The sequence below is a fragment of the Electrophorus electricus genome, chromosome 18, assembly GCF_013358815.1.
Source record: "Electrophorus electricus isolate fEleEle1 chromosome 18, fEleEle1.pri, whole genome shotgun sequence".
Classification (NCBI taxonomy): Eukaryota; Metazoa; Chordata; class Actinopteri; order Gymnotiformes; family Gymnotidae; genus Electrophorus; species Electrophorus electricus.
Genome location: NC_049552.1, coordinates 11,563,808 through 11,585,885, shown reverse-complemented (window position 1 = coordinate 11,585,885; position 22,078 = coordinate 11,563,808). Strand labels below are relative to the sequence as shown.

General features: G+C 37.8%; 1 protein-coding gene and 1 pseudogene across 2 annotated transcripts; both read right to left on the bottom strand.

Moving 5' to 3' along the window:
* Window positions 1-11,735, bottom strand: LOC113570108 (phospholipid scramblase 1-like). Of its 2 annotated transcripts, none has more exons than XM_026998328.2 (10): window positions 11,535-11,735; window positions 4,277-4,312; window positions 3,775-3,852; window positions 3,326-3,411; window positions 2,352-2,394; window positions 1,394-1,614; window positions 935-1,096; window positions 357-518; window positions 195-252; window positions 1-105 (listed from the first exon to the last, which is right to left on the bottom strand). In XM_026998328.2, exons 2-9 carry the CDS (start codon window positions 4,287-4,289, stop codon window positions 214-216), a joined length of 804 nt encoding a protein of 267 aa, XP_026854129.2. In that variant the 5' UTR covers window positions 4,290-4,312; window positions 11,535-11,735; the 3' UTR covers window positions 1-105; window positions 195-213. The 2 variants fall into 2 exon arrangements, with proteins under 2 accessions (XP_026854129.2, XP_026854128.2); XM_026998327.2 differs by lacking the exon at window positions 11,535-11,735 and adding an exon at window positions 7,099-7,522.
* A 3,115-nt stretch (window positions 11,736-14,850) lies between these two features.
* Window positions 14,851-18,016, bottom strand: LOC113570130 (annotated as a pseudogene).
* Between the last annotated feature and the right edge of the window lie 4,062 nt (window positions 18,017-22,078).

Here is a 22,078-nt window from a genome sequence, read left to right as displayed (position 1 = left end):
TTTCTGCTCTGTTATGGCATTTTATTGCTATCCATAATGGGTATCAAAGTGCAAGAAAAGGTCCAGCAAAGACCTGAAGCTTCAGTTTCCCTTGGAACAACAGACCTGTAAAAGTCACCAACGTGGATGAAATCAGGCAGGATATAAAAATGAAAACAGGTCACAATAAATTAAATATTGCCAGGACTACTTACCCAGGAGGGAACAATCTTCTCAGTTATTCTTTTGATTATTTTCAAAATACATGAAGTCCTTAAAAAATAGAGCTGGGGGTTAGGTTGGGTAGAAGTGTGACAGTGGCAAAACCTGACCTAAAGTAACATTTGACAAAACCTGGCATTGAGGCTGTAGCTTACAATGAGGAAACAGGCTCCAAGAAGAACAGCTTTGATCTTCACATCCAGGTCCATGGGAAACTTAATTCCAAAGTTGTCTGCGTCAGTAAAAGCCTCCCGCAAGAAGCCTGTCCACTGTTTACTGATCCTGCCCAAATTTATGGATTCGTCCATGGACAGGATCTAGGAAGGAGCAAAGCAAGAGGCACCGTTCAGAGCAAGCCAGTGAACGGCAACGGCAATGTGTCAGAGTAGTGTTTGAAGAATGCTTATGCTTAACAGACTATAAATACAGTTTACCCATTTACATTCACCAGCAATCGTTTCCATTTTTATTGTGAAAGACTGTTGTTTTGAAATCTACAGGTCTAGGTCATGTCTGACATCATTGTACATAATTGCAAGTGCAGTACATTCTGCTTTTGAAATACTGCAAGTATAAAAGAATGCCTGGTTAAGTGCAATAGGCTACCTTTATTTCCAATGTGCAGAGATTCTTCTAGTTTAATTACTCTTAAATTACTTCGGAGACAGGAAAATATGAATGGCAGTACTACAACATGACTGAAGTGATAGAATCGTTCTTCTGTGGACAGTACCTCAAAGTTCACGTCCGAGCAGCATTTACAGGAACAGCATGGTCCCACAAGCTTCAAAACTGCCTCTCGCCTCTCATTCTGAATGGTAAATTTGGGCAAGTAAGGATGCCAGTTCTGAACCACATACCCAATGGGGGTGCCTGATGGAGCCTGGACCTCAAGCTACACATGGAGAGAGAACTTTTCAGTCACATAAACCAAGTGCCAGTACAGCTCTCACCCTGCTTGTTAATACTACTCAGCAGTGGTTTGAAAGCTTGACTCAGTGTTTGCAGAAAACAAGAAATCATTATAATTCATTTTAGAAGCATTTGACAGAACTGGGAATCATTTGCAGAAAAACAAATGCATGTTCTGAATCACTTTGTGTGTGTGTGTGTGTGTGTGTGTATATGTGTGTGTGAGCGCACGTGTCTCCTTTGACCCTCTCACCCAAACTCACACACAGGCACGCAGTACCTCTTGCATGCAGCAGGGGCAGCAGAAGCCACCGCATCTTAAAGGCCGTGTCAGGGTGATCACCTCCTGACCCATGTTATCCTGGACGTGAAGGATGAAGGAACGCAAGGAGCCACAGAACTGCCTGTTGCAGCAGTCGTTCTCTTCCGCCACAAAGAACACCTGCTGCCCAAGCGTGTTCTTTACCAAATACTTATTACAGGTCTCCCAACCTAAAATAACTGCGACAGCACAATAGAATAACCTGTTGCAGAAATGCGTTTTGAGCAAGTCCATTAAAAAAAGGTGTGTATTCACTGCTTGGTATAGCTACGTGTTTAAACACTTGGGCAAATCCAAACTTTTAGTGAATGTTATGTGCAGCATTGCTTAGGCACCCATGGGTTCTTTAGTCCACAGTTGGAGAAACTGAAGACGTTGATTGCCTGGAGGAGGAAGGGGCAGAACCTTCCCTTGTAAGAGATGGTCTTAGGTTCTGTTGGAGGGTCTCCCTTCGCCTGGAGACCTATCTCCTAGGAGCTCTCTCCATTTTGCTGAGCCTCTTCTATGCTGTTTACTACCATAGATGAGGACTTGTAGCCTTCTAAGTGTATCCAGCAGGTGCTGTTATGTAAGGTTGTCCCCCCTTCCTGTCTTTTCCCTCTCTCTGAAATTGCTGTTAAATGTAAATCTTAGACAAGTAGCCCCATATCAATAGGTTATTAGTTATTGATTAAATACTTTATTGTCTAAGGGTTAGTTTCGTTTTGTTTAGATCTTTTCTTTAGTTTTTGGTATTTTGTTGTTGTTGTAGACCTTTTCTTTTTCCATTTAGTGTTCCCTCACTGAAGACAAAGCATGTCTGTTGACTACTGTGCAAGTAAATACAATGCGTATGTCGGCACCCTTCACCATGCGTCATCGCATGTCGGCCTGTAACAAATGCCAAAAAGGTCAGTGCTGATCTAAAACTACTCACCTTCAGCCAGTTCGATTTTTTGATGAATGAGAAGCTGGTCAATCTAGCCACACAAAGAGCAGGAGAGGTTAAAGACTGTGGAACTCCACATCGGCACATGTATGCACACTTTATTTTACGCACACATATGCTTTTTTTAACCAGATTATGTGACATTTGCATTAAAACTGTTCTTGAAGCTTACAAGGGTTCTACAAGCTAACAGTCTTGGGCAATGCAGGAAAAGGAGCATTAACTTTGCATAAACCCGTACATTGCTGACACTTGCTTAGTCAGCACTGATAGCATCTCGGGGGAATATTTTCCATACTAGCCTGGCAAAAGCACATAAAATGACTGAGCTAGTCTCAGATACAAACCAACCCTCTTGTCCAACCCCAGAGTCTGAAGCATACTGCACACTAAGCAGCTGTTAGCTTCATGAGTCTGAAGAGGCCACTCTCTTTAGCTGCCTGCAATGTTAATCACTGGAGTGTGTATGAACTTTATGACATGGGGGTGTTGCCGTTTGTCCAAGGGAAAGCTTTTGTTTATCAGACCAGCTAGCTGGTCAGCAGACCATTCTCTGCATGTGGCAAAAATAATTAGTGTTTTAGACCAAATTTCAGAAATTTCATTTGCTGCAGTTAGTAGGTACCAAATCCTTGCAAGTTTGTCAGTGGAATACCATTATTATTTCTAACCCTCTGGAACCCTCTCAACTTGATCCATTTCTTCGTTTTCTTGTAGTACTGCTTCAGAACTGACCTTCCGCTAAACATCATGCCAAAAGAACATTCTGCCACTGTACTTTGAGGATGTAAGTCAAAAGGCCCTTCAACTCAAAGTAAATTACCTCTAACTAGTTAAAAAAACAAAACAAAAAACAAAACAAAAAAAACAAAACAAACAAACACAGCACAACAGAGGCTTTACACCGCTAGACAAGTCTAGCTTGTAAGACGGATAAGTGATATTTAGCAGATAAAACTCACCTGGGTCAAGTACTCCAGTCCTGGAGGGCAGCCGAGGGGTCTCTGAGGTATGGGCATCATGGCAGGTGTCTGCTGCGGCACATATCCTGAGATAGAGACATATACATGGGTATATACATCCATCAGCTGCTTTAGAAGAAACACTCTTCATTCACTGGCCCCTTTTTAATAAGCATGCAATTACAGACTTTGCGCCAACTACTACCATGAAGTTTTTTGCCGTCTTCTACACCATTCATCACTGGTCACTGTCAGATGCTTGTAGACTGTCACTAACACACCATTCTCGCCTCAGCAATGACACTGACATAGTTTGGTTATGGCAATAGGCTAGCTGGAGTGCAAGGACATTAGGCACAGAGTTTTTATGTTACCATTACATCTCAGTTGAGAGCGGTCGACTACCCAAATATATCCAAAACGTGGAGATGTAAAGATGTAAAACCTACCTGGTGGGACTGGCACTTGAACATTAGGATTGGGAAAGGCATCATTTTTCCTTGGCTGGAGATCAATGGCACTAGACGCTAGATAAAGCACATTGAAATAAAAGTTAAAAATGGTTCACAAAAAATAGGCCCAAATTATTATGCATTGGCAAAGTACTATTAATGCTTTGTGTAGGCATAATTGTGTCACCTTTCATACACAAGTCTACAGTGGTCTTTATTTGACTGATGTGGATAAAAATTAATTCAGCTTAGTTTCAAAGTCTAAGCACCAAGCTCAAGAAATAAAAACTACCAGCACATGACAAAAATGCCTCCATCAACACAAAATATATGGCTTTATATTAAACCTCAAATTACTTCACCACTTTTCTTAGAACAACAGTAAAATATAATTCAATGTGTTCTTGTGAACTATACCTTTCACTGTGGCCAGAATACTTGCTGGCACCATAGAGGGAGGTGTTAAATATTTGCTGAAGAAAAATGTTATTGCCCTTACCATCTGAAGCCATGATGCAGAACTGAAATTTCTTTCCTAAGGGCACAAGGACATGGTAAAATGTTACTCACAGTATGTTTCTGTGCATCAACTGAGCCAAGGACTTCATTTCTGTTAAATTTGTAAATTTCTAAATGAATCCTGTTTCTGACATTAATTTACATCAATTATGCTACTTAAATATCATGGTTTAGAGAATAGAGACGGAATCTACTGCAGGAAAACAAACGTAGTTTAATATCACAGGGGTAATCCAAAGATGTTGTTACAAAACAGGCAGGTGTCAAAATCCAGGTAGCAGGTGATGAATATAAAGAGCCAATATGGAATTGGGTAAGAGAGCAAAAACCAGGAGAGAAGGCACAAGTCAAAAAACCAGAAAGGAAACAAACAAAAAGACAACTGCTCAGAAATATCTGGCTAGGCAAACGAGACTTTGCACAGACTAACAGAACAGTTTATATATGGAAACAAGGGAGAAAACAAGACTCGGGTGAAACTAAATCAGGGGACTGGGAATTAACAGGAGGTTTTTAGGTAATGTATTCTGTGATGGGCTGGGTCTGTGTGGAAGGTGTGACATTAAATTTAGCTTTTCACAGGCACCCATTCATAGCATCTTACAAAAATAATTTGCAAATAGTAAAAAGCAACATTATGGGGGGGGGGGATAATCTAAAAGGATCCATAACCTAAAAGACAACAGCTATCTTACTTTCTGAAAATCAGCATAGGCTATTTACTCAGGGCATTTGCATTTTTAGTAATGCCCATGTAGATTTATACGACACAAGACATGCGTGACTTTTTAAAAGGGCCTTAGAGAGCTGAACCAAAAGATAAACCAAACAAACACATTCTCCTTTTGCATGTAGGCTGCACTAGAATTAACCGCTCTCATGAAAAGTATGTTTGGGAATATAATTGCACTTCAATTACACTGCGGTCCATTTGCAACCTAAATCTTCAGTGTGTTCCATCTTGGTGCAGTAGGAGAGATGGAGAATGTTTCATATGTTCTTTCTCTCCTACTGGCTGCATAATGCTGCAAATAAGGAAAATGTAACAAGCCTACTATAAAATTCTGGTTGAGGCAGAGGAGGGAGGCACAAGTGAAGGCAGGAGAATGGTTTATTGAAGTAAACCAGACAAAGTAACAAAACGGAAGAAACACAAACACAGGCCTCTATCAGCATGGCTGGAAAGGTTTGTTAGGCATGGCGAGGCTTTAGTCTTTGAAGGAAAGTAATATAAAGCACTGAAGGCAGGGTCCTTTGCGATTAAATGAAGGTGAGTGAATGAGCAGCAGGTATGAGTGATTAGAGATTATAATTCTGGTGACTGGAAATGGGAAGGTAATTTGTGGTGTGTCATGATGGAGATGTGACTGACTGGGTGCGTGACACCTATAAACCAGTACAGGGTATGGGACCCATCATCTTTATTAGAAACATATTTAAATTCCTATTCTAATCATGATTATAATCCTGCATTTATGTGAATGTGACAAGAATTAATTGTTCACCAATTTAACCCACAACTGATAAAGTATCTACTAAAACATATACGAAACCCAGTACTGATGAACTAAACATAAGCTCTCAATTGAAACCTGGGGGCACAGACATATAGGCTGTAGATTATAAAGCCCGTGTCTCTCTCCGGTTTAAAAAAATGTGTAAAAAATAATAATAATAATAATTATTAAAAAAAGGAATCCAAAAGGTCCTTGCAAATTATGTAAATGTGCCACAATTTTGCATCTAGATTTGAATGGGAAGTCTCACCAACCAGCAGATACAAAAACAAGCACTATTTTCTTTAGAACATTGTTTACTTGTGTGAAAGGCAGATTCCTCATCTGGAAAAAATTACACCAAAGTGTTTCAGTATTACTCTCTATGGAAGGTCACTGGTTTAACTGAGCTCAGGCTGGTTCTGGAGAAGGTACTTCCTGTGAAAGACATTCCAAAACCTTAATCTGACAATCTAATTCATGAATGCAATACATTTTAGTGCCTTACTTTCCTGAATTGTGTTAATTTATCCAAGATGTTAAGAGGCAGTTGCACAGTCAAAAGAAATGGCAAAATGAATGTATTCGTTAAAAAGTATTTGTGGACTGTGGAAAAAGGATAAGCCTATAGTGTAACTAGAGCTGTTTGCTTGACACAAAACAATGTAATCTTATCAAATTTAATAAGTACATTTAACTGAAGGATTTACCAAACTATTATTCAAAGCTGTCCGTCATTGCAAGAATGCCTGACAGCTAATCTCTAGTTACTCTTGTCAGGTATCTCAACAACAAAACCTCCAAAGTAACATATACTTATATGGATTCTGAAACTGCATGTGCAAAGCCAATTCAGGCAAGTAAAGGCAGTTTGGGGCCACAACCTTCATTACATTGTCAAGATCTACACTCTTCATTTTTCAGCTTTTGATTAAATATTGCTGCAAGTCAGTACTGTGAGCTACAAAAATAAGAAGTAGCCTACAATAAATCATGTGTAAGGAATATTTAAACCATCTATCTAAATATCTGTATTTTCAGTATAAGTGGTTTTGGTTCAAGTGTTTCTGGTATAAATGATCGCTTGACTAAAGTGAAGATTGAATAAACACAACATTCATATCTTAACATTTCCTAAGTGAAACGCAAATTCCGTTAGAGCTACACAAGAACAACTTGGTTGGTACCCATACGGGCTTTTATGCAACAACATGCGAAACCACTCACGTACAACTGTCGCGCAGTTATTCGAAGGTGAGAGTCAACCTTCGATTTCCCTTTTTGGTGTTGATGCAGTTAGTCTTACCAGGACACGGCGATTAGGTTCTCTTGATGGCTTGCGTTTGTGTAGTTGGGGTAACAAGTTCATGAGAACGCGAAACGCGTACAGGAGTTCTCGGTGGACCGCTTCCTTAAATGTCAGCTTATGCCAACTTCTCAACTACCCTGATTACATTTAGCTACACAAACAACAACCCTGCTGTCCTTCTCCTCCTAAAACTTTTACCTTCCTTCTTCCCACCCTCCCCTGCCCGTATACGTCAAACGCGTGTAACGCTTTTAGAACTAAAGCGTGCGTATTTAAAATCTATAGCGAACACCATGTTCTAATGTAAACTTAAAAAAAAACACGTCAAAAAATAAACTGAGACGTGTTCTAGCTCCAAGTACAAACATTTAATCCAATTTAACCGACGTTTTTGTTGTTGTTGTTGTTGTTGTTGTTGGTTTCTGCTTGAGTTTAGGTTGTTTATCCATTCAAATGTCTTACGTAACACTCAATACCCTGCATTTGCAATCCAGGAAATATTAACGAATGATAGGCTAGACGCAGGCACGGACGTATAAAAGCTTTTTAGAGGACAAAAGCAGACTACAAAAGAATGAAAGACACTGATCGTGGGTTCCACAGTTGGCATTTACAGAAAAAGTGCTGCAGAAAAAAGGTTCTCTAAAGTCTTAAACAAACTTGGCAAACTTAAAGCCAACCTTATAAGTAAAGGTAGATGCATCTGTTGTAGTAATAGACTATTAAAGCCTGAAGAGACATGCACTGATATTTAGACCGACAATATTCTGAAAGTTGGTGCTGTTGAATTGTGTGTACATGACAGAAATAGTTAAAAGTTGCTAGAATGTATATGGTACATGAGAAATATATGGTTTTTGTAAGTATAATACAAGGTATTATGTGATACATTTTGGCTTCTATTGGTAAAATAGAGAGTGACTGTAGGGACCAGACCATTTTCCATTATATAAAACACTGAATAGGACATGAATAAATATTTCTGACAAAATGTTCAAACAGGATTTGACTCATTTTGTTGCTGAGTAAAATGCTGTCCAATTCTTCTCAGCCCGGAAATGACTGTTTGCTTTGGCATAAAGAGTAGGTGGACAGTAAAATGTTCAAGTTGGTCTAACTATGATTCATAACAAGTGAATGCAATTTAGACTGCACAGTAAACACTAACCAACACAAGGTTTTCTAATTTCTAATTTTCTAATCATGGCCTAGAATGTGATTTCATGTGCATTTATTACTGCCCTTATCCAGGCTGGAGGCCTGCAAATGCATCATTTCCCTCCCTTTGTCAACTTAAATTATTATACAATATTATTCATATTAAAATTATAAATCAGTAAATACTGTTCTATGCTTCAATATTTAATTTTGAAATGTAATATATGAATGAGTCAGATGGTATTTTGCATATTATTTATATTTTAAATACTTTTGTGTATTTTTTAAATTGTTAAAAGTTATTTACTTGGTCAAAGAGAGGTATTTCGCTTTGACCCTTGAGTAATTGTTCAAGGAACCAAAATGTAGATTTACTGTGCTAACAGATAATGACACCATCATTTTTGTGACATGCCTCTTTGCACCAATAGTAGGGACAGTTAAACAACAAAATGTAGAATATTTGAGTGGGAAACGATGTGGAATATGTTTTAACTTGACTGTCAATAATATTTTGCTGAATACAATGACAGAATTGTTCAATATTCTGAAACAGATACCATTAACCCCCTAATGCACCGCTCAGAACTACACTAGTGATATACACAAGATGCATTCTAAATTATGGGACCCCCCACAAAAAAAGTGCTTTAACTCACTTAATCCTGAGATGGTGTCTCTTGGAACCAGTCAAAAGGGTCATGTGGTGAACAAAAATAAAAAATACAAATTTAAAAAGCTACATTATACCATTTGATATCATGAAACTGTTCCTAAGCCAGAATTCCCAGATGTCTGTCAACATCTGAATTATCCATAATGCTTGGAAAACAAATGTTGGATATTTGCATTGGCAAGATATACCTCAGTCACCCTTGATATTTAAGGAATCTGATAGCACTACAGACCACTCTGAACTGTGATGATATAGGATTGTCAATTATATTGGCGCATACACAAAAAAAACAACAACAAAAAAACATACTTAGCATGTTTTACTGAGTAACCACCCTCATATATACTAGTTATCATCCATAGAACTACTGCGTGTTACCAAAACAAACAGACATATGGGAATTTGGCACTGCACCACCTCTTCTAGACATTAACCAGACATTCAAAGACAGGTTTGCTCATATTAAATTTTTCCTTATTGTTAATTGTCTCATATCATTATAACAATGTACCTCAAAAATAACATTTGTACTGAAACTTATTGTCATGGTTCCCCTATCTGGCATTGTGGTTCCCATGGCATCTGTGCCATGTGCTTTTGTTCATATCCCTGCCCTGTCTCATGCTCTGTTCTGTCCATCACTAATGTTCCTTAACTGTATCTTCTTTAACTCTCGATTTGTCTGCATTTTTCTTGAAGCATTGTCAACATCATATCATTTTGTGATTTCTGAAGTCATCAAGTTTAAGCCTCCTGATCTCTCACGTTCTTCCTGGTTTTTCAATTCTGTTTGTGTTTTTTTAATTGTTATGGATTACTCTATGCTGTTGCCAGCCCCCACTTTCTGATGTCAATGTTAAGATAGGTAAGTATGTCCCTAACTATCAGCCATTGGACAGCGACAGGTTGTTGGATGATGTCACTGACTCAGTGAAGTGTGGTCTGCAATGCTGACTCTAGTTGGTCCTTGTCAGCAAAGTATTGGCCAATTATGCATTTTGAATCAGCATCAGCAGTAAGGGAGCTTTCTGACTGGCTATTTAATCTACATTTGACTCAAATGAGATAACACAAACAAATTACATAAAGGTTTGGGGTTTTTTTGGCTTGATCTACCAATGCAGACTGCAAGGCTAACGTTACATTTTGCTACACAGAAAGTAATTTTGTTATACTAAGTATCATCAGAACAGCTGGAACATTTGTCATTACCCTGTTAGCATATGCAATTTTATGCAAGGAAGGAGAGCAACAAGAGTTGGGAGTCACTCAGATCTCAGTAAGCATCAGTTTCCCTTTTCAGATATTTTCCCTTTGCACAGGTACAAAACCCCTTTAAATCTCCTTTTTGAAAGTTTACAGAATAATCATGCATGTTTTGTGCATTTTATATATTAAAAAGCACATTTTATTAACAAATCTTAATATTAGAATAAATTTGGAACCATGTTTTACACAGAACACCAAAGATTTGTAAAATTCCACTTTCTGCAAAAATTAAAAAGGTACCAAACTGAAATCATGGTTGATGATGATCTCTGTCCCTAACTTAGTTCCTTGAATATAAAGAATGGAAAATATTTTAAGAGTATTGTGTTTGCACAATGGGTGGGTGGTTTTAAGGAAGTTGCTCTTAAGGAAAACGCTTTGGCTGCAAGGGCATGCAGGGCCTGCGGTACAAAAGATTAAACGAAGAAAACTTAAATGAAGATATGAGCAGCAGCAACAACAATACATGTGCTAAATATTAGAGGCCAATATTCCAAATCCAGTGGCAATTCATGATTAACCAGACGTTTAGTCGTTATATCCGAGAAGTTGGCTTACGTGGTAACAAATGGAGCGGAATGCAAAACGTGGGTATAAACTACTGGCGTGCGTTGTTACTGGACATATCAGATTATCCCTTCTGAGCGGGTCTGGTGCGTGGCCCAATGCATGTACTCTTAGAGGGAATTTTACTTAATTCATCACAACCAACAGCTCATAGTTTGTGTATTACTTTTAAAAAAAATTACATTAATCCAACACGTATACTTGTCCTTTGACATTTATATAACTGATGGCAGAGCACATTCCTCCAAGTGTTGTGCTGCTTATTAAAACAACAACAACAACGTTTTGTGATTATTTCACTTTAGCTAATTAAACTATTGTGGATTTGCTACTGTTAGATTAACTGCTAGCTAACTAACCTAGCGTTAGCAAAGTTATATGACGCCCTCATTCCAATATAAACTAGTGAGACTTGCTAGCTAATCTAATGTGATTAAATTAATTTGATATTTAGCTATTGAATATGGGGAATACAAGTAGGCATCTTCTTATCTACATTTGTAATTCGTAGAAGCTAGTCAGCAAGAGGGATAGTTAGCTAACTAATGCCAACTAGCTAACCTAAGGTTAACATAACTAGCTCGGGCGGGTTAAACTACCCAAGTTTAGATAACCCTAGTTAGCCTAGCTAACCTAACTATCCTACCTAGTGAGTTACAGAGAAACCTGATGTTTTACGTAAAATGTTTTGAGTTAAATAACGCGCTAAATTGATGTTATTTTAAACTTAGATAGCTCATATTACATACAACAAATTGCTCACCTTAAACGTCCGACAGTTCCAAGTACCTAGCTACTTGGGTTAACTTTGCCAATTATCCTTATATAGCCAGTCCTCTAACGTAATTTGTCCGTTATATTGAGGCGCAGTATAGCTGCGGTAAATGAAAACCTGGCTTGAAATGCTGCCTTAAAAAATACCCCTCAAATTGGAAGGGACTGGCGATACTAGTATTCTTCATTCATTTTCTCACTCTCTCTCTCTCTCACACACACACACACACACACACACACACACACACACACACACACACACACACACACAGGTATTAGTATCTTGAACTATTATTTAAGGCTTTATTTCTCATTTTCCCCAAAAAATCATTAGCAGACAGGGTACACGTTTGATCTGATAAACATACAAGAGCTATATTTGTTAAATATAGTGATTTTATGTCATAATTTTAAGAAAGAAAAAAAGTCAGGATATGAAGTATTCATACTTCAGTATTAATCTACCCATCCCTACTGTTTGGTTCATACAAATCACCCAAAAAATGAGTAAGGCACATGATGGTGAATGAGAGTGGGAAAATATCACAACAAAGATGACCCCTGCATACTTAACTTATTAATATAATAACCCAGCATTTTTAGAGTGCATCTCTATAGTCTCATGTGTTTACCTCAGTAAGGTGATAAACTTGGTCAATCAAACATGGATTCTTGAAAATAAAAAGTATAGTATATTTAATACTATAAGTAGTATAATTAATACCCCAACCATGACTATCTCATCCCACAGGAAAACTGTCACCCAGTAATTTATTTCAGATATTCTGAAACATAACAGGAGCTTCTCATTTTGAGGATCATCTAGCATTCATTTGAGATTTGCTTTTTTCTCCCCTAGAAGCCCCTTGGAAGCAACAAAGACATGAACAATGTGCAGACTGTTTTTGTTGTCCCATAAGGGGTGAGATTAATCTTGTATTCAATGTATTTTATTCATATTATGTTGTACCACATCATTTTTACAGCATTTACAGAACACTTTACCTGATACACATTTTTATCAGATTAAAACTTCATCCATGTGTATGATTCACAGGAAACAAAACTGGCATTAGTGTTGATAGTATCTTGGTCAACCATTTGAGCTACAGCAGCAACAGCCACAGCATTAAAATCACCTGTCTAATATTGTGTAGGGCTCTGTCAGCTGAGGCACAAGACCACTGAACATGTCCTGTGTTATTTGGCACCAAGATGCAAGGTGGGTCCTCCAAGGATCGGCCTTGTTTTTCTAATCCAGTCATTTTATTGGGGTAGCACATTGCAGATTATGATAAAAACTTTAAATCTTTCAATGATTACAGTAGTTTATTTCCTAATGCCAATAGATAGACTAAATACACCTGCATTGCCAAAGAGCATGGAATGGTCTTATTAAAATATCATCTGTATGTATATTTGTAGGAAATTCCTTCAGGCTTTACTTAGTGTATTTCCCTGGTGTCAAAATCAGGTACATTTAAATGTCAGGAAACCCAGTTCCTGGCCACATGTAATTTGAATGGATTGCTGTCAAGACCAACTGCCTTTAATTTAAGCAGATAATCACTCGTGTCTCTTCTGGTTTCACTGTTCCCCCTTATAAATGCAGCAATGCTGCGGAATGTTTTACCGCTCAGTCCATTTGAGGGGGCATACTATTTTCTCCAAAGCTGATGCATTCCCTCTGCTTTGGTGATGGGCTCTTCTTAAAAGTAGCTTATCAGGGCCATACACTTTCCTGCACTACCTCGGTGGTGAGTGACTGTGAAAGACTAGGCTATCAGTGAGTTTATTATTATTTAATTTATCTTTATCTTCATTGGCTACAGAAACGGGGGAGCAGGGTTGATCTTAGATGTTTCCTATTATCCATGCCTGTCTGTTGCTGCTCAGCTTTGTGAAGCATTGCCATTATGTTTCCAAGTACATACCGTGTGGTTTATTCTGATTGTCTGTATTGTGTTTGGACCCTTTTGGGTTTTTGCCTTTTGTCTTGCCCTTAGGATATATTTGCCCTGTTGTTTTGTCTCTCTGTTTTTTGGATTTTTGGGCTGGCTTTCTCTCTCTGGCTTTTGGATTCTCCCTCTGGCTGGGTTCCATTATTTTTGCTGGCTTCATCCCCTTGTTAATAAACTCATTGCTTTTATCTGCAAGCATCTGTCCTGTTCTGTTTCATAACAGTGATTAAGTGCTAATATTTGTAGCAGTACTCACATGAGTAGTGTAAGGGTCACATAATAAATAAATGTTTATATACAAGTGTAAATGTACCTGTCATATAAAGTATTGCAGAAATGAAATTTAATAATAAATTGTGAATGCAGAGGCAGGCATAACTGTCCTGTGTATTTTGAAAGAAAACAGTTCCTGACCTACTTTTCTCTCATTTGTTGCTCCTCATTAATATAGGCTATATGTGCCAAATATAAAGTCAGTTATGAGGAACTTGAACGCACCTGTTTGTCAGCAGCAGTAGAGCTTAGAGAAGTGACTGCCCAGGGCAGGCAGTGTTGAACCGAGTCCTCTAGTATAAAAACATGGCATTGACCTGCCGTCTTGGTTCTTGTGGTGATTGTAAGAAAAGCTGAGTTGAAAATAACCTGTATGAAGTTAATCTATGCCACCAGGTTGCAGGCAAACAGCCACCAGGGGGGAGATTAACTGATAATCCTCTTCCCACGCTCGTGATTAATGTATTTCCAGTAGGTTACTCTGGTTGTAAATCATGCATTAGGCAAGATCTGTCTGATAACTATATTCTAGTGTGCTCCTACTTTGTGAAAGACAAGGTGGTTGTCATACCCTCTGGACCAACTGGAACAGTAACAATGCAGGTAACTCGAGCAACAGCCTGCTTCCACAGTACCAATTCCCTGGTGGGAAGTCCTTGGAGATCAGTGAACAAACACTGACCTCTAGATTAACTGCTTGGACACAGTAGTTTGCAAAACAGACGTAAAATCTGATATTGCATTGAAGAAACGGGGGTATCAGCTTGTATGAACTGTGTGTTTTTACAGCTAATGAATGTACAAAATCATCAGTGTTAACCTTTTACATTGTATGTCAATAATGAAATAGCAAAAAATATAATTTAAAAGGTATATGAATACTAACTATTTTTGCTGAGACTGATTAATCAAATATAGTGTCTAACATATTGAACCACTCTACATTGAAGGAAAAAAAGATGCAAAGTTGTTAGCATCAATAAATATTAACAGATCATGAGAAGCAAATTTACAGCATAAATTCTAGTGCAACAGTTTAGAGAACAGATTATACCATTTTAGACATGGAACTGTAACGTTGCTGGCGAGTGACGCAGGGCGCGGGGCAGGACGTTTATTAGCATTAAACATATACGACAACGGTGACACTCACAAACAACATCTACAATGAACATGACTATGCAATTCACATAAGGCGAAGAACACAAACACGTGACTACACAAACCAACGTTACGGCTACAGAGATAGCCACTAACACATACGTAGCGACAATGACCAACGAGCAGGCACACTGACAGGGGTTTAAGTAGACAGACAAACAGACATTGCAGGTGTTTGCAGTCCCGGGAGGCGTTGTTACAAACACTACAAACACGAATCCCCTGCACACGGCGGGCCGTACCACGTGAGTCGTGGGACAAGGCGCCTTCCGTGACAGGAAGCGTGTTTATTAATGATGCGAATTTTGTTTTGTTGAATTCTCAAAGTACATGAAATCCTGGAAAAAGACAAAGAATGTATTAATTTCTAATAGTTGGCATGTGTATTAATATGCACAGTAACACAAAATAACACAATAAGTTTAACTTACAATGAGGAAACAGGCGCCTAATATAACAGCCTTGATCTTCACATCCAAATCCATGGGAAACTGCACCACAAAATTGTCTGCATCTAAACATTTCTGCCTCCATGCCTGTCCACTGCTTGCATATCTTGCCAATTACTGAAGCTCCGTCCAGAGACGTCACCTATCATCCCAAAAGAGCATAATGATTAGCTCAGTAGCCAACAGTTCCATATGTCACTTTGTCATGGATCCAAGTTGATAATAATAAGAACTGGAGTGGCATCAGTACATTCAACCGGAGTGTCTTTAAACAAACTGTCCTCACAGATGGTAGTCAGTAAATGCCAAAACAATAATATTAGCAATATAATGACCTAGTTATATCTAGCATTATAAAACTGCCTTAGCAATATAGTGCTAAACTTCATTAGCAATATAGTGCTATGTTATAAACTTCTTTACAGGTCAGAATGAAAACAGTACAGTTTCTGCATCATACGCCTTTTTATGATCTCACAGTACCTTGAATATTACATCAGAAAAGCAGTTACAATGGCAATAAGATCCCACAATGTGCAGAACTGCCTCTTTTCTGCTGTTCTTGATGGTAAATTTGGGTAGATAAGGGTGCCACTCCTGGATCACATAACCAAGGGGGTTGCCAAGTGGGGCCTGGACCTCAAGCTAAAATACAGAAGGTGTTTTCTCCACTCAACAACTTTTATAAAGCACTATAAACCACCATTAAAAGTCTGCTATTAAATATTTTTTCAAATTACATTAAATGCAACAAGCAATGTCAAACTATTCAAAACATTATTGTATAAGTCATATGATCTGTAATGTGGATAGATTTCTTAATTTAAAAAATGTTCAAGAACATTAGAAGTCTCATTTTTCATTTTTCACAGCAATTGGAAATTTACGAAACATGCCAAGCTTTTTGGAGTTAGGAGTCATGAACTACTATGCTAACACAGATGCCCCAATATGTACCATTATTGCATGTTAATATTATTGCATGTTAATGTTTTATGCTGATGTAACACTAATTTATCAGTTTCTGTTGTAAATACTGAGGCTAAAAAGTGCAAGGTGTTATGACTCATACCTCTTGCAGACAACATGGAAACCAGCAGCTGCTGCACTTCAAGGGCCGGGTGAGAGTGAGCACTTCATGCCCCACATTGTTCTGGATGTGCAGGATGAAAGAGCGCATTGGCCCACACAGCTGCCTCGTCCAAAGGTTGTTCTCCTCAGCAGCAAGGAACACTTGCTGGCCTAAACTGTTTTTAACTACATACTGGTTGTTAGTCTCCCATCCCAGAAGAACTGGGAGAGAAAGAGAGAGAGTGTGAGAGTGTGTGTGTGTTTATGAATTAATGTCATTCCTGTCATCATCTTAGGTATGGTTACCTTCCATGAGTTCCACTTTCTGATGAACAAGGAGCTGGTCAATCTATATGAGATATAGTGGACTTGAACATCTAGAGTGTCAATAATACTACATAATGAATTCTTCTTAAGGATTAATATTGTTAAATGTTTTACTGTGCACACTAAGGATTTTTTTGTAGGGCATAACTCTTCTTCACCTGGGATAAGTATTCCAGTCTTGGGGGGCAGTTGGGTAATGTCTGTTGTGTTGTCATCACCATGGGAGCCAGAGGGGGCATGCATCCTGGCAAACAGACCAACACCATGCATAGTCTGTGTGGGCTAAAATGAAGTGTAAACAGTTCCTTTTAAGCCCTTAATATGTACCTGGTGGGTATGACATAATCGCAGGTGCCTGATCGGCCATAAAACCTGAGATAGAGACATGTTTGTAATAATTGCATTCCAACATTTTTCCTACTGAAGAACGCATAGAAGCAGGGCCATGGTGTAAACTATCAGAGCAACACAGTAATACCATAGCCTATTACTATGTCAGGTACGCCACAAGTAAGTAAGTAGCAGTAAGGTTATAAAATATTGCACAAGTGAACACTATTTGCTCATTCCTGTTCTGGACCTGTTCTGCTCAGGTAAAATCCCAAAAAGAAATTTTACTTCTGTTTGTATATTTAGTATGCAAATAAATAAATAAATAAAAATAAATTTAAAAAAAAAAAAAAAACTAAGATAAAGAACATTTCTCACTTCAGACACTTTAAGAATACACATCAAGCTTTCATGCCATTTTTTCTTGCTCCGCATCACTGACAGGAAGATATTTATAGACTGTCTCAAAGGGGCCTGCATACCATTTCCAAATACAGATTCGTGAACTTGCTGATCTTAAAATAGCTGACAAAGCTTGACATTATAGACAATAGTAGGGGTCCCTGTTTAAGACCCCTTCTGTGCAATGACACGCCCAACAGCCCCTCCCAAAAAAGTAAATACTGTTTTGGAAAAAAAGGACATCCCGAGACATCCTTGACCCTTGCTCTGCCAATATGTCACTCATTACCTTAATGTTATTGTTGTTGAATTAGTGTGCACCAGTTCCCTAGTAGCAGCTAGCCCACTTTTGGCTTTACAGCAACATGACAGCTGTACACTTTATGCAATGTACATGTTACATTAAAAATAAGTGCACTTTTCTGTTGAGTCCCACATGCAAGAGGCTGACTCACTCCAAGAATGCTCACCACTTGTAAACCTCCACCTTCAACTCTGAAATGAAAGAAGTGACAGAAGAAGGGGGCATGTGGATAACTGTAAGACAGGACTGAGTATAATAATGGCTACTACCAGCCTTTGGCTGTTATGCTTCTTTCAAGTCCTGTGGGCGTAGGTGTTAAGGTTGAGAAATGAGACACAAAAGAATGTGAAGGGTGTGACATGGTGGGTAAACAGTTCAGTTTTGTGTGTGGCATCCATGGTAATATATATATATATATATATATATATATATATATATATATATATATATATATATATATATATATATATATATATGTTAGTTTAGCAAATTAAAACAATCTTACATATACATATTAGCTATGTTAAATGAATAGAAAAAAGAATTTAAACTTAATTTTAAACTTAATCTTAATTTTCCAGAAAACATGTAAACAATATACAATGCTATAAGCATTGTCATACATAATAAGGAAATGTTTTCATTAACAAAAAAAATTTCTTTACATACTCAGTGCTTCATGATGCAAGCCTACATATCTGGCCTCTGATGCCATTTCTCACTGTAGTATCATACAATACCTCATATATCATGAACTTAAAATATGACACTGTTAACACCAGCTTTTACAGCTATTTGCTTACTTTATGATTAGCTGCTTAGAACACAAAGGTTTTCAGGGGTGTGTTCATTGGCTGAAACATTAGTTAGGTTGGTCTGCTTTATATGGTACTTCAGAAAATAACTCGGCAATATACAGAAGTGAAATTTGCGGTCATAACTATAAAACAGCTTTTAACGATCAAGGACAAAGTTGTTTGTATAGCCATACAATGAGGCTCAGTGAACCACACAAAACTGTGGCTAACAACAGTCTGATCAGTGCGGTCAGTCCATGATGGTGGGGTTAATATGTATGAATTTGGGTAATTTCCTTCCAATGGGAAGCCAATGTGCAGTAGTGAAAACTGTAATTGTGGGCGTCGCTGCATGACCACGCCATTATGTTTTTGTGCCGTGTATGAAAGTTTTAGCAGTGTTCAGGCATTACCACCAAAGTGGTGGGAGGTTTGTTAGAGATTTGTCTCCTCAAATGACCACTTCCTTGGATGCCCTCAGTGACAGTGATTATATCCTGATATTTCATGTCAAGACAAAGACCTTCTTTCTCTGATCCTTGTTTCTATAGAAGCTTTAGTCCACTAGAGATCCCTGTCTATGTTGAAACATCAATGTGGGTATTTTAATACTAAATTGCTAAAGGATTAGTAATTTCAAATGTTACTTAAAACAGCTTCGAACCACTTTCCAAGATATGAGGTATAATGAGTATCGTTATCTATTGAACAATCCACTATCTGCACATACCTAGGGAAATCACTTTGATATGCTGCCAATTGTTTGGATAGTGCCACTCTTTTCCATGACTACTGAATATGAAAGTAATGGCAGGCAACTATACAAATCGCTCATTTCTTCAAAATACTTAAGGAGGTAAAACTAGCTTATGTTATACTATATTTGGATATTATACCTTCACTTACCTTGTGCAATTATGGATGAATGATGAATTAAACCCTATTAAATACAAAAACAAGTTTATTCTCCATACAACTATCACCCTACTTATTATGAATTATAATTTAGAATTTCATTTACCCCCTGCAAAGTTGGGTTATAAAAAAGAAGATAAAGAAAATCTATGAGGTCCTATGCATAAATCCCTTAAGGACTGATGCGAAACCTCTGCAGTAAATGCCTCACAATAGGAAAAAATAAGAAACACTTGGGCAATTGTCCTCATAGTTTTCTATGAATTATTTATATTTTCACCCTGTGTTCTTCAGTGTCAATAGAAGCATACAACTTCATTTAGTTATAGCTAAAAAATATTAATGCAGTGCGCAAATGGGTTTTTTGTTCCCTTGTTGAGAGAAAGAGAATGGTATTCTATTACATAAAATTACATGAACACAAGCTCATCTGTATGGCAAACAAATATTTACATTTTTTTCAAGATCGTTTTCCCCTTGTTGGCCAAATTTGAGTAACCTATGCTTTACCCATGCACTACTGGAATACTTACAAGCTTTGCCAGTCTTGTTGAAGATATTTAATAGTTTATCTCAGTAAACTTGAGTTAAAGGTCCCCTTGATCTGATGTCCACATAATCCCAATGAACAGCTAGGCGTGTTTTTTTTTTAAAACAAATTAAAGAAATTTATTGTCTTGCTGTCCATGTAGTCCATTACTTCAACAATGACTTGGTATAGCATGTCTAAATGATCAACTTCTATCCCATATAAGGTAACACCTTTCAAGCCTATAGCCTAACACCAAGGTTGCTAGGTAATTCAAGATCCACACCCCTTGAAAGCATGGGCTCCCTCAATTTTTAATGACACCTGAACATTGGTTTGAAGAGAGAAATGTAAGCATTGTAAGCATATGCTGAGGCACGAGATGTGTAATGAGTGAATTTGTGCTCTACTACAAGCTATTTTTTTTAAAACTCAGCATTAACATACATATGATACATTAGGCCATAGACCAGTGAAGAAAACAAAATCTGAAATCACCACCAATATTGTAGTGGAAACACTCAAGGTGCAGGAAGAATTCAATTGCTCATACTTTTGAAGGGCAACAGTACAAAGGGTAAACCTCTCCTCAGCATCAACAATGAGAGAATCGAGTTTATAATAGGCCGGAAGTTGAGAAGTGAGTCTACAGTGTCCTGGGTGGATGAGATAAATGGCTTCCAAGGCAATGGAAAGGTTTGGATATGGAAGGATAAACCCAGTTTAATGTGCAAAACATGGTTGAACTGATAATATCTTAGGCTGTTCTAGCAGCTTCTGTAAGTGGTTCATTAAGTCTAATGGTTATGTAACTAAAATGGCCCTCACACCAATGATTGCAGATAAAGTTACTTACTGGAAGATTCATTCAGAGCTACCAAGGGAGAAATAATTATGTTATGTGAATGTCAAGCATTTAATAATCTAATTTCTAGTATATAGTTATTAAAAAAAAATATTTTAGAAGCATTTCCCTGTACTTAAAATATTGGAAGGAACCTGTTAAAAGACCTAGGTATAATTGAGTATGCTTTTTCCATACTTAAATCCTGCATACTCTAATCCTCAGATTAGAGAATAGAGTCCCGTCTGCTTGCTCCTGCTTTACAACAGACTTTATTTTCCAAACTTTAATTTAATTTTGCAGGGTCTGCTGGATAACATTTCTGAATTTTTTCCAAAAATGATTTCAGAACTGTTGTACAGCAGACCCTGCAACCCACACCATGGCTTGTCTTAGACTCAGATGCCCCCTCATACACCAAGATCACACTGCTTGTAACCATCCTCAAAATGTGTTCTAAATAATTATAGCGATCCAAATATAATTTGTTCAAAATTCATCAAATGAGATGATGTTGCTAGTGATTTTGTTCATACTAGGACCAGTTTACTGACACCCTGTGGTCAAATACAGTTCCACATTTCTAATCCCTAGTTGTTTTTCTTATGAGTTTTTCCATTAGTGCTAGAAATTCTCAGTGTTACTCACCAAATACGTCTCTATGGCTTTCCACATATTTGACACAGAAAGGAATTGGTCATTCTGCTTCTGTATGAAGCAACCCATTACCTCGTTTTAAATGGCAAGTTACCATGGTATTACTAAACACTTAAGAACACCACAATAACACTAGATCCCCATTCCCCCAATGGTCACACCAAAAGTGTGATTGCCTAAATGGACAGTTACATAAATAAGTACACAGGTGTTCTTAATAAACAGCAGGGATAAGGTGTCATCAGGTATTCAAGGGGTAAAATGGTAAGAGTAAGATGTACATACTCAACTGAGCTTTAATGCAGAGATGCTCTCATTAGTTCTGTACGCCGATTTTTATTCATGGTACCAATATCAAAACTGAGGTACCCAGCGGCTGTTGGTCAATGTGAATTTAACCCCACATGTCAAACTTCAGTTTATTTTACACAGGAGGTCTGCACTCAGTTAACAGTGAGAAGATAAACAGGCAAAAGGAAGTCATAAAGAACACTTGAGCCATGTGTGTGATTG

Excerpts from the sequence above, each read along its gene's own strand:
- LOC113570108 (XM_026998328.2), bottom strand. Across the intron at positions 1,097-1,393 it reads GCCCCTGCTGCATGCAAGAG|CTTGAGGTCCAGGCTCCATC; the intron begins GTACTGCGTGCC and ends CTCCATGTGTAG. Across the intron at positions 519-934 it reads GCTCGGACGTGAACTTTGAG|ATCCTGTCCATGGACGAATC; the intron begins GTACTGTCCACA and ends GCTCCTTCCTAG.